We start from the raw sequence: 12,779 nt of genomic DNA, 5'->3' as shown, positions 1-12,779 counted from the left end.
TGTTGCCCGAGGCGGCCCGGGTCCGCGCTTTGTCCTCGTTGCCGAAGGTTCGGGGTACTCACGCCCCGTGGCCGCCGCTGCTGCTGCTTCTCTCCTGTTCGGTGACCGTTTTTCTCCTACGGTGTAAAGAAGATCGTGTTTAGTTCGGTTATTTGCACACTGAAACCAGCTCCGCAACAAGCAGCGTAACGTAGTGGGGTATGCCCTTCTGATTTCTGGTGGGGTGTGTGGAAATACAGACCTAAAAGCTTTAAATATAAAGATGAAATAAACCTGAGCTATTTATGACCAGATTCCTTGGAAGGTACATTAATTTTTCAAAGAGATAACACGTTAGTTTTTAGAAACTCTTTGGTCTTTCAAAATTGGCAAACTTGTTAGTAACTGACAGTAACCACGGTAACTGGAGTTTCAAAGATTTGTGGAAGTAAAGGTGTACTGCTAAATAGTACGATATTCTTTTGTCTTTCAGAAGTACAAATATAATGTCAGGTGGCTGAAAATTTGCCTATCAAAATGTCAAGTAAGTTGTTTCAGATTTTTCTTCCTTTAACTTGGTGAATTAAAGGTCTGGTTCGGCAGAGCCTGTCTGTGAGATAATCCTGGTATTCCTTGCGTTACAAGGAACGAGATGAAGCATAGTAACTTCTGACCAAACTCCTGGCCTGAAATCTTGCTGTGGCTGATTCCCGGCCCGTTGTTTTCATAGGAAATCCAAATATTGTAGCTTCTCCTAAGTCCTGTTTCACTCTGGTTTTGCTTACCCTCTTTTTCACTGATGTGCTTATAAGTGGTTTCCATATTCCTCAGTCTTACGCCTAAATACAACTTAGCGACGGTGCGGTCTTAGTTTTGTCTTTCTCTCGTGTTCTCTGCTTTGTGCTCCTCGGTGGCAGAATGCAAAGCCTTTGAGAGTAGACTTGTCTTGTGTTGGCAAGCATTTTGAAGTGGTTTGCCACAGCAGATGACTTACAAAGCATTCATTGCCATTTTTCAAAAAGAAAAACGCTTTGCTTACGTTTATATCTTGACAGAAAGGCCATCTTACGCCCCCCCTCCTACCCCAGCTCCTGCAACCGTAAGTATAGTGATTTTTCTCATTAACACAGAGCTGGTAATACAGCCTTTAATAACTTAGCAGAGCAATGATTACAGAGTTGCATCACCTCCCTGTGCTGGAAACACAAACGGGTTGTATTTCACTATTAACGATATGCCTTGTTTAAATTATGTGTGAAAGAGAAGCTGGATAAAGGTGTTTCACCTTTACGACTAGATTCCGCAGACAGTCTGCTGAGAGCAGTCAGTTGGTCTAAAACCCTTCGCAGTGAGTTGCAGTAGGGTACTGGAATACTTAAAAACAAAGCGATATGTTTCATTCTAGAGCTTCTCACTCGACTTGTGCTCAGATCACGGGCGAATGGGGCGTTTCTCATGTTTCTGCTGTCCCTCGCTGATTCGCAGTGGGATGCAAGAGCGTGTGAAACTCGGTTACGCTGGGTCAGAATAAGGAAATGCTCGTGACAGTCTCACTCAAACTTCTTGAAGTCACTGGTAGTTTGAAGCCTGTGGCAGGAGAAATTTACGTTCCAGTAAAATTGCCTGAATGACACTTAGGAAGACATCAACTTTGACTCACGCCCAGTTGGATTCGTGTCCAAAAAGGTACTGAAATACCAGCGTGCCGTGGTCAGGAAGGCATTTGGAAGCAAATGCTCTTCTGTAGCGTTTACATTTTCGTGTTCCCACGAGGAAATTCAAACTCTTTGTACAGAGGAGCGAGCAAAGATGCGATAGTGAGGTTTTTTTACCAAAAACCATTAGTGTGTCCCTGATCTCTGCATCTGGGCTGAAAACTGCAGGATGGGATTTAGATGAAATGTGATCCTTCACATTTACAGTGACAGCCTTAGAGGCTTGAGAATTATGATATATAAATACGAGTTATGGTCTTAAATTTACATGAATAAAACTTTATTTGCATAGTCTGTTCAGAGTTTTCATTTTGCACACAACTGAATAGACCGGTGCCAGTATCAGAGGGAACACGATCCGCTCCCACACCCCCTCTGGCTTCCTGCATCGAGAGCTGTGTGCGATTCCCCTGGGACCTGGCACGCGATGGGGTACATCCCTTAGAGGCCTTTGCAGGCGTGCACGGAACAAACGTGGAAACTGCAACTAGTGGCACGCTTTGCCTCTCTCAAGCACCTTCTCTACCAGTTACTTCATGCAGCCCTTGAGTCCGCGCTCTGGTGACGCAACTCACACAGGCAGACAAATAACCTTGCTTGTTCTTCCACAGCCAGTTCCTGTTCCTGCCGCCAACGCGCCCGTAGTTCTCCTAACCGCAGGAGTACAGCCGAAGTAAAAACTCGCCATGAAACGCGGGGCAGTTCCCCTGTAACATTTAAATCCTGCCTTGCAGACATAAAGAATTAAGCAGATGGAGATGACAGTTGTCACCCTGTTTTGTGGAAGAGGTGTAGCTCAGCATACTCAAAACCTGTTATGGTAATACAGAAAACTACAGGGAAATGGTGTATCATCAAAATCAGACAGCGGACATGTATGTCATGCTCGCAGGCACAAATTGAGTTTAAGAAGTTTGGCAATAAAGTATATTTGAAGGTTGACTGTTACAGGATAACTTTACTCCGTATGTTTAGAAATAAACTGACGCCAGCGTGTCTACGTACACCTGAGAACTTCACAAACTGATGTCATTTAGCTTATAGGTTACTCTGTTGAGTGTGTGTATTTGTCATCCCTTGGTTCTTGGAGTCCTGAACCTGAGGCAGAACTCCTGTAACTAATCCAGAACCGGGCCAGTCAGCAACTCACGTCAGAAGACTAGTGGAATGTCTGTTTCTGAGGGCTAGAGCGCTACTAACGAGCAGGACGTGGTGGGAGTGACGCTTCAGTATCTAGAAATGCTAGAGGCTGTCAAGAATCCTGACGGAATGACAGGACCACCACAGTCAGGCCTCGGTCACAATTACTGTTAAACAGTTCATACATTTTTTTCCCAACAAAATTGGATTGGGAAGTAGGGGAAAATGGAAAAATGCAGGAGAGGTTTACTCGAGGAGGGAGTACAGTGAACCTTCTGATACCTGACTGGATGTAAGAAGGGACTGTAAAGACGTTAGATTCTTCTCTACGCTGCGGAGGTGAGAACAAGTCAATCCACTTGGAAGAACGAGTGAAGATGTGTCGGTTAACTCCTGCAACTTCTCTCATTCCGTGATCCGATCAGACTAGTTGGTACTTCCTAACCTCTACACCTTACTGCCGTGGTTCCTCAGCACTGTCTGTCGGCAGCCTGCCTCCTAACAGAGCGATGTCACCGAATTCTCTTCTTCCAGCTTTCTAATCCCAGTTCCCCACAATACTTAGGTTTTGCAAACCACCAAGAAAGTCTTCGCAGGCCGGCAGTGCTGCCCAGGCGGTGCTTTCGGAGTCCTTCCCCGGCCCCGTTTGTGGAGGGCGTGATGTTTGTTGGGATGATGGGAAGAAAAGCAGACAGCGATTTTCAGGTGATCCGGAGGATTCCTGCCCAACTGCTGTGTGCCTTGTTGCCTTGCAGGCATAACCCTCTGGAATCAGTCCTGAACTGCCTGGTGGCGCACGTTGGAAAACGGCATCAGCCATGAGCTGGTTTCCAGAAAGTTGTTTGAGGGTTACGCTACACAGAAATCAGATCACCAGCCTCAGACAGAAATATGTAGTGACACACTTGCTTAAAAATCCTGTTTCCTTAATAGGTTTATACTGGAGTAAGTTGTGTGTGTTGAGAAGATGCCAACTGCTACACCTCATTTGCCTGTTTGAATTCTGGTTGCTTTTGCATGCCATATTGCAGTTCATTTTCATTTCTGTGTTTTCCTCGTTTGAGCTCATTTCTCATTCGTGTTTTTGTCTCATTTGTTTCCATCAGCAAATGCCCAGCACACCAGGGTTTGTGGGATACAATCCATACAGCCATCTGGCCTACAACAACTACAGGCTGGGAGGGAACCCGGGCACCAACAGCCGGGTCACGGTAGGAGAATCAACTATTACATCATCCGGCAAACAACAGGAATTGACCAGAAATGGCTTTAGAGTTAGGTTCTTCGGAGTCCTGGCCGCTGCCACTTCTTTATAAACACCAAAAATTACTTCTGATTCTTATTCCCCACTCCCCTTTCCTTTCACTGAAACCTTTTGCAGGAGAATGGACTTCTACTCCGCAGAGGAAGAGGTGGTAATCGCGTGTGGTGCAGAACTCACACCTCGTGGTCTGCAGCGACCACTGCCTGCCTAGGGAGAGGTTCGGTAGCGTGGGCACAAGCTCCTGGAGGGAGGGACCTGCTCGTTTTGTGGAGGTCTGTTGGCACTAAACTGAGGGAGAACATTGTGCAAACTGGAGATCATTGACAGCAGCTGCATCGCGCTGCCGAGCCGTGCAGGGCGTGCAAGCCTTTACTTTTCTTTCCAGTCCTGGTCCGGTAACAACTGCAAAGTCCCGAGTTCAGAAATAATTTTTTCAGCAAGGGTGTGATGGTAATAAAGTAGAACTTTCAGATCTTACACGCGCTGCCAGTGTGTGGACAATGGATGCTACGTTCATTTTCCACGGGGCAGACAAACTGAGACGGAGTCAAGCGATGAGGGGTGGCAGCTTCTGTCAGATACTGAGAATGTGGATTGGGTGCAGTTAGGAAACAAGAGGCTGCAGACAGGTAACGTTTTTGTAACTAACACAACAGAAACAGAGTAAACCCCTTGGGTTTTTTTAAGGTTTCTGTAATTCTTACAACTTTAAGGTTCTCAGTGTAAAACTTTCAAGGTCTGATTTAGTCAGAACGTGACACACAGATTTCTCAAGGAACAAATAGATGGTGCTTTTAATGACGTGTACTCGCTGTGCCTCATAGAAAACCTGTCAGACTTCAGACATGAAGTTGGCCTGGTTTGTGAAAACGTTTGCAGAGACCTTCCCCACCCGAACTGGCACCTGACCGAATGTCCTGTCTGAACACGGACTTTTTCCTTGTGCGAGAAGGAGTTTAGGTTTTGTCTGAGAACTTCCATTGTTTGTATGTCACGAGCATACGCAGCCTCCTCCGCCATGCATATATCGATATATGTATGGTGTCCTTAAGTTCCTCTTGATTTAAAAGCATCGAACAGTTTCCGTTAACGTTTTTCAAACCCATCTGTGTGTGTATATATGTGTACATTTTGGTAGTGCATATACCTCATGGACATTGTTTCACGGAGCTCCATAAATTCAGCAAAACGAAAAACGCTGAGAAAAAATCTGAATGTGAGCTGCCTCGGCCAAATCCAAGCGTTTGCTTACTCGTCTGCGGCCGTGGTCCTGAAAAACCTTGAAACTGCTTTATCATTTACGAGCACGCTCCCACTCGGTCTAACAACTCCCCGCACATGTAAGTGCTTGGCGGGGAGGAGCGCAGGAGCTGCGCGCGACAGCGTGGTGACGTCGCCGTCCCCGGTGCAGGGGGAAACCCCGGCGGGTGTTTTGCAGACCGAGGGGACGCGGCGGCTTTCAGTCAGCAACACAGTGCTCCCTGCCCTCGTGTTCAGCGCGAGCACGTGCTGGAGAGCGCGCAGCTGAGGGGAGAAGGGAGCGCAGAGGGTGTTCACGACAGGCCGTGAAGTACGGCTTGGACACGGCGTGCACGCGGACAGATCGCTTGCTGGGGTTGCTTTGTTCGGACAATGAGTAGTTGGGTTGGCTCCAAATTACCACCCACAGATTTTGCAGACAAACGTATTGCCAGAATCATTGGAAAATGAAAATACGTCTTTCACTTCATTATCTTAAACTTTACCTTTTTTCACCTGTAGAGTAGCCACATGAAACTGCAGGTGGAGTAAGTTGCTACTCAGGAGCGAGGAAAAGCCCCTCCTGGGACTGGCGTTGCCACGTGCGCTTCTGAGCTGTGTATTTCAGCTTGGGGAATACGGAGCCCTTTTGGAGATTTAGCTAGCTCCTGCTCTGTAAACTTACAGCTAAAAGGACAAACTGAAATTAAAAAAAACATTTCTGTGAGGACCAGCTCTAGTCAGTCCCTGCTGACGGCCCGGGTGATGTTTTCGGTCGTGTTGCCTGTTTCTCCTGGGGGGCGCGTGGTGTGTTTGAGTGCACACGAGTGAGTGTTCCAAACGAGTGTGTTTCGAAACCGTGCAGCGATCGTATTAACAAATGGAAATATTCGGTTCTTTTATAGGCTTCCTCTGGTATTACCATTCCAAAGCCCCCCAAACCCCCAGACAAGCCCCTGATGCCCTACATGAGGTACAGCCGGAAGGTGGGTATACAGTGTCAAACCAGTAATCAGAAAAGCTAGTGTTGGTGTGTGCTAACGATTAATTGCTATTATCTTAGTTTCAGCTTCTAAACTTTCACTTCTAACAGCCTGCACATTCTTTTAAGGGAATGGTAAAGTACAGATGCGTTGCCCTTCAGAATAAAGGCAGCAGTAGCCTGTTCATGCAGTTCCCAATTCCTGGGGGGAAAGGTTTTCTCTAAAATGCTAAGTGCTACCGCTGTCTCTGCTGACAAGGATCCGCCCTGCCACATTCAGAAGTGCCTGTGACTTACTGACAGAACTTGTTTATATAAAGGAAGTATTCCTTGCGGTTTACTGGGCTTGGTACAGTGCTGTAGCTGGACTGAAGAGTAGCCATGAGTGGACTTTGCATGTTCTCCTTCACCAACCTAGCCTGTGGCAACGTTTGCTTCGCTGTTCTCTGAACTGTGTGACAGAAAGTAGGAGAGAGGCTCTTGTGGAGTCTGAAATCTGATGGGGCATGGGGAGGGCAAGTCAGCCTGTCTGAAGCGGGTGAGCCAGAAGGAGTTTCTTCCGCTTCTGGTAAAGTATCTTTACCAGCATGTAGGCAAAAAAACCGTCATCAAAAAAAAAAAGTCAAGTGGCGCAGCAAGAAATAACACTGGCAGCTCTCTCCTTGGTTTTTTCCCTATAAAGTTAGAAACCTTTTTGGTGGAGTCAGAACTTGTTGGAACTCAAATTGATCAAGACTGAAAAATATTTGGAAAGGTTACATTCTGATGTGAAAAGCTCAGTGCTCTTTATCGTAATCTACTGCTGGATGTGTTTACTCGGTAGCATTTTTTTCCCAGAGATGCAGCGATGTGCATTTAAGAAGAGAATTAAGAGGGTTAAAGGCAATATTCTCATGAAACCAAGGCCATTTCAGCAATTGCCTGTTTCAGTAGATGGCTTTTGCTGACTTCCTGCCCCAGAAAATAATCCAGATAGTTTAGCCAGACACGTTCCTAACTTAATCCTGTTTTTCATGGTGATTCCAGAAAGAACACTGAGATGACAGTATAAAAATGTTTAATTTGGAAGTATTTAGATATCATTAGTAAAGCTCCAGCTGTTTCTGTTAAGGTCTGGGACCAAGTGAAGGCGTCCAATCCTGATTTGAAGTTATGGGAAATTGGCAAGATTATTGGAGGAATGTGGCGAGATCTCACTGATGAAGAGAAGCAAGAGTATTTGAATGAATATGAAGCTGAAAAGGTAAATGGAAGAAATCTGGGATGTTTATTACAGCTGATTCTTCTAGGAACCGGTCTGAGAAGAAAAATTCATCTTACCCATGCAGTGGTGTATGAGGCATTCACGAGGCCCCTGTATGTAACTGTAATGGAAGTGTGTCCTGACACGCCTTTTAGATTTTTTTTTTTTTTAAATATCTGTACGTCAACTGTGACTGGTCAGTTTTTAGACCTAATTCAAAATGAAGTATTTAAAATTGAGTGTCGATTTTAACTGTTTTAATGGATTTGATTGTACAACATCAGTCTTGAAAAGATTGTCTCAACACCCAAATCCTCTTTCAAAACCGGTGGTTTCAGACCTGCTATTGTCCTGAACATGTTCGTAAAAGACTTCCAGTCACGTAGGGTTTGGTTTTCGTGGTGTAACCTGGTACCACTCCACGCTGTGGCATAGTGCTCTGTTTCTTAGTAGAAAAATGCTACCATTTTTAGGATTTTTTTGTGGTTTTCTTTTGGTTTTTACTGATCTTCATGACAAAATGAGACAGCTGCTGCGTGTCTCGGGTTGGTAAGTGCTGAGGACCTTTACAAGACTCTTCCTGTGACCCTGAGGTACAGAGGGAAAACTGTCCAGCTGCTGTGCTGTGCGTAAACCCGGTAGGCACCTGAGGCTGTGTGTAACCTGGTCAAACCAGAGTTGGTTTTATTCCAAGTCACTAGAGAAAATGAAAAAAAAAGCAAGGAATTCCATTTTTTACCTTGGTGATGATGTTTAGATTGTAAGCTCCTTGGGGCAGGGGCCATCTCTCTTCTATTTTTACAGTGCCTAGCTAGAAGGATTCCAGTCCCGATCGTACAGAAAACAAGACGTTTAGGTACTTTTAACAATATTGTAGATTCTATCTCATTACTCATTGAAAGTATCTCAAATCCCTGTACACTGGAAATACCTCAAATTACTGTACAAAATCTAGGCTCGGCAAATTTAAAAGTGAGGTTAAGGAAGGCAATTCAAAGGGAAAAAATACGTCAAAGAAGGTGAAAATAGTGATGCAGCCCTGCTACCAGGAGGAGACAGTGGTCTGGCTGCAGCATTCTGTGTCATCACAGTGCAGGGATGGATCAAGGACCGGAAAAATCCGAGTGGTTTTGAAAACTGGTTCACGACATGCTGGAATAAGGAAGGAGAAGAAAACGGAATCAGAGGTCTAGTTAGAACTCCAGAGAATTGCTGAGGGTGTTTTAGGTTAACTCATTTTTATCAGTTCATCTGATCCTAAATGCCTCGTCCGAGGTGGTTTTTTAAATGTCAGAAAACAAAGCTGTCGTGAGACCTCTCGGGTATTACAGCTGAAATGTACCTAAAAGCCCAGCTGTTGTGTGTAACACCTGCACGGCTGAAGAAGCTGATTTATAAAAAGAGTACGATCATTTGTGTATCAGCCAGTCGGTTCGAAATAGCTTTGACTGTGTAACCCCCATGTGAGTTGCACAGGTGACAGTTGTGTCACTTCTGAAACCGTCCGATGGTGCAATCAAACGATATTGGTCACGTTTCAGATAGAGTACAATGAGTCCATGAAGGCCTACCACAACTCTCCTGCCTACCTTGCCTACATCAACGCAAAGAGCCGTGCGGAGGCTGCGCTGGAAGAAGAGAGCCGGCAGAGGCAGTCACGCATGGAGAAAGGGGAGCCTTACATGAGTATACAGCCCGCAGAAGATCCGGATGGTAAGCAGAAGGGAATGCCTGGGCACATCCCAGGAGACAGTCTCGTTACAGGACCAGCAGTGTAGAGAAACGGACGCCAGATACGGGAAACCACCGGTGTGCCACTTCCACGCTGTTCAGCGTGACTCCCTTCCGTGTTGGTACCTTTAGCGCTGATGTTCGTGATCCCGTTTTATCTCCTACAGCTCACTTTTCCAAACACGAAGGTGGCGCGCCAGCGGCCAAGGTTATTCCAACCCGTAGTGATGCGTGAAGTAACGCTTCACGGCAAACGAGGCTGCTCAGAGCTCTGCAGCGGCTCTAACGCGCGCACTGTAAAAGGCTCAGGTGCCCGATTTAATCCGGCTGGCGTGGAATTCCGTGCTTTGTGACCTGACACGCTGGTTCTGAGAGGCAGGGGTCTGGTACCCTTAGGCTTACCTGAGCTTTGGATGTGCTCAGCCACTCGTTGCAGACCATGTAGGAAGTGAGTTCTCTTGTTGCTGACGAGTGGATGGGACGATTCGGAGGGTGCAGGGGAATACACCCCACCCGCTGGGAAAGCTGCGCTCTACGCCCAGGGTCTGCTTCTCAGTTCGTGTCCGAACGTTGGAACCTGAGGGTGAAAACATACTCGGTTACACCCTGTGTTTTCCCTCCCCCCCTGTAAAAGCGCACCTTGAGGTAAAGCTCGTGGCAAACGGTGCTTCCCCCCCACGAGGTAACTGCGAAACTCATGTAAATCGAGTGACACGGCTGGGGGCTTCGGGGTGAGTCTGGGGCCTGGGCCAGGGGAGCTCGGCCAGGACCAGCTGCACGAGGCCGGAGCTGCAGCCGGCACAGAACACGCTGGTTTCGGTGAGAGACGGGGTGCTTCTCCCTAATCCTGCACCTCGCCGGGATGGCGCACTTGCAGCCAGAAGGCATCCTGGTCGGAGGCCAGAGGCAGAGCTGCCAGGAGACGCGCCGCCTTGGCGCCTCGCTGCGCAGATCTGTGTTTTCGTTTAATCCAGTGGAAGGGGTACCCCTTGGCAGGGGGGTTGGAACTAGAACTTTTAAGGTCACTTCCAACCCAAACCATTCTGTGATTCTATCATTAATCTGGTAACTCGGCGAGAACGCGAGCGGAGCGCTTGAAGCAGACTCCCGAAACCAGTTACCTCCTTTGGAAGTACCTTCTGGCACGGATATGTTGGGACTCTTTAGGATTTCTGCGAGTAGTTGAGAGTAATCCCTGTTGGGAAAACTGGGTGTAAAATGAATTCCCCTTCTGGACTTTCTCCATGACATTATGGAGGATAATTCCTAGTTGTTGCTTAGCGCTTTAATACTCCACTAGAGACGAGTGCTACTCACAGGTGTGTTTCCTCCCCAGTATTTAATGCTATTTAATTACTGTGCTTTAAATGCTGATCAGTCTGGCGTGACTTTGAGCCTTTCACAGCGAACCTGCCGACTGGATTGGTTTTCACGGCGCTGAAAGGCTTGGCCTGCTTCCCGTGACCAAGTACCGAAAGTCCCAGCACAGGAAGACTTCTGCCTTCTGTGGCAGGTTCTAAGTGCCGCTAGGTACAGGAAAACCTGGTGCTTGGTTCTGCTTTGCAGCATAAAACTGCCTCTCATGGAGAAAAGGATTACGCAGCACGCTCCGCTGCGGCTCGCGTCCGACGCCGTAACCAGGTTACAGCTGTCAGAGTTCACTGTCTTGCCTTAAATTCAAAGCTGTTTTCATTTGATTGGAGAGATAAGTCCTTGACCTGAAATATTCTCACATCTTTGTAGTTAATCCCCTAGATGGGGGTCAGACGAGAGAGTTCCGTTCCTGTCGGGCGTCCCTTTGCTCTGCGAGAAGCTGCTGAGGAGACCAAGACCTGTGTGCTCCTGCGCTTTCTCTCCTGAGGTTATTTTTGGCAGTAACTTTGTCCAGAGCTGCCTGTACGGAGTAAGAATTAACAGGTGAACAGTGGTGGCACTGCTGTGAATTCCCCGTCATGAGTAAACACGTCGCTGCCTCCTGCTCCCGCTCCTCAAGGGTTTCGAATGAGTCTTTTTGATCTGTGCTGCAAAGCTGCTTCAGGAAGGAGTCGCTCTCCTGTTGGTGTTCTGCTCTGGCTGTTGTTCTGGTGATGACATTAACCGGGAACTGGGGGGTTAGTCAGTGTAGTAACAGCCCCTCTTAGACTGGAAGCGTGGAAAGCAACACAGCAAACAGCTACGTCGGTCCAAATTTCCGATTCCGTGGCTGTTAGCGCCGTGCCAGGGTACATGGTGGCCTGGCCTCATCCTGTCTTATGTTCCCTGTGAACTTTGTGCCGTGACAGAACTGGTGTTAGGGGGTTTATTTTGGGTTTAATTAGCGGTAATGTGGGTACGGTGTCCCTGGACTTGGTCCTCTCTGCGGAATTAAAGCGGTATGCGCTTCAAACTCGTTTCAGATTACGACGATGGATTTTCCATGAAGCACACGGCCACAGCTCGTTTCCAGAGAAACCATCGTCTCATCAGCGAGATCCTGAGTGAAAGCGTGGTGCCCGACGTCCGCTCGGTTGTCACCACAGCCAGAATGCAAGTTCTTAAACGCCAGGTCCAGTCTCTAATGGTTCATCAGGTAAAGAGAAGCGATGCGGCGGCAGCTAGACCCTAACGCTGCGGGGCTGCGCTCCGGGCCTCGGCTCGTCTGGTCATCTGCGCGTTCCTGCGGGGTGTCGATGTTCCGTGCGCTCGAACAGCTCCCCTCTGGGTTTTCTCGGGGGTGGCAGGGATGAGGCTTCACCGTCCATGCCATTTGGTTCCCGAGAATCATCTTCAACCGTGTTTTGTTGTTCAGGATATGTTAAGTTTTCATTCCGTAGCTCTTAACCCTTCCGTGTGCAGTGTAAGTGCTGCTTAACGGGGACAAGCGGGGCTGTGACCTGCAGGTACCCTGTGGCTCAGACTCTTGTTGGTGACGATTCTTTATGCCAGCGAATCGTCTCTGTTCCCCCGCTTTTCACTGCAAGTTAAACACATAGAAGGAATCAGGTGAGGTCACGCTGGCACCTTTCACCTGGCGCTGCCTGCGCGTGTGCCTGTTTCCCAGATGAGCACGTTAGCAGCAGCCGTGTCAGCGTAATGTACGTGAAGGAAACAGACACCCACGTGAGAGAGAGAGAGAGGTGGTGCCTTTTTTAATTAACAAAAGACAATTTTGGGGGTGGTAGCCCTCCTTTCCTTTGGGCTGTGGTCTCTCTGCATGACAGAATGTAACTGATGGGGGGGTGGGGGGTGTTTTACACCGGAAGATTCACCTCCGGTACGTACTGCCTTTCATTTAGGATGTGCCTGGCCAGCCCTGCACACTGCACAGACCTGTCTGTTCACACTCTCAGTCTGAGCTGCTAGACCAGGGAAGCCATAAGGGCGCTTACATGGGTGTATTTTAAGACACTGGTCTGTGTATCGTTGTACGTGGCTGTAAACCTTGTCCCGTTGTTCAGGCGGCTGCACAGTAAGGTTCTTACTTCCTTTCCAGCGCAAACTGGAAGC

General features: G+C 47.7%; 1 protein-coding gene across 1 annotated transcript in view; it reads left to right on the top strand.

The window, feature by feature from the left end:
• Positions 1-1,033: 1,033 nt before the first annotated feature.
• Positions 1,034-12,779, top strand: part of SMARCE1 (SWI/SNF related, matrix associated, actin dependent regulator of chromatin, subfamily e, member 1) — a 13,488-nt gene continuing 1,742 nt past the window's right edge. The window contains 7 exon segments of the mRNA XM_010157462.1: positions 1,034-1,078; positions 3,941-4,045; positions 6,243-6,323; positions 7,431-7,562; positions 9,104-9,275; positions 11,690-11,862; positions 12,766-12,779. Of these exon segments, the coding sequence (XP_010155764.1) occupies positions 3,944-4,045; positions 6,243-6,323; positions 7,431-7,562; positions 9,104-9,275; positions 11,690-11,862; positions 12,766-12,779 (674 nt within the window). The 5' untranslated portion in view covers positions 1,034-1,078; positions 3,941-3,943.

Source organism: Eurypyga helias, unplaced genomic scaffold, assembly GCF_000690775.1.
Source record: "Eurypyga helias isolate BGI_N326 unplaced genomic scaffold, ASM69077v1 scaffold10548, whole genome shotgun sequence".
In the NCBI taxonomy this organism is placed as follows: Eukaryota; Metazoa; Chordata; class Aves; order Eurypygiformes; family Eurypygidae; genus Eurypyga; species Eurypyga helias.
This window is presented reverse-complemented; position numbering and strand designations above follow the sequence as displayed.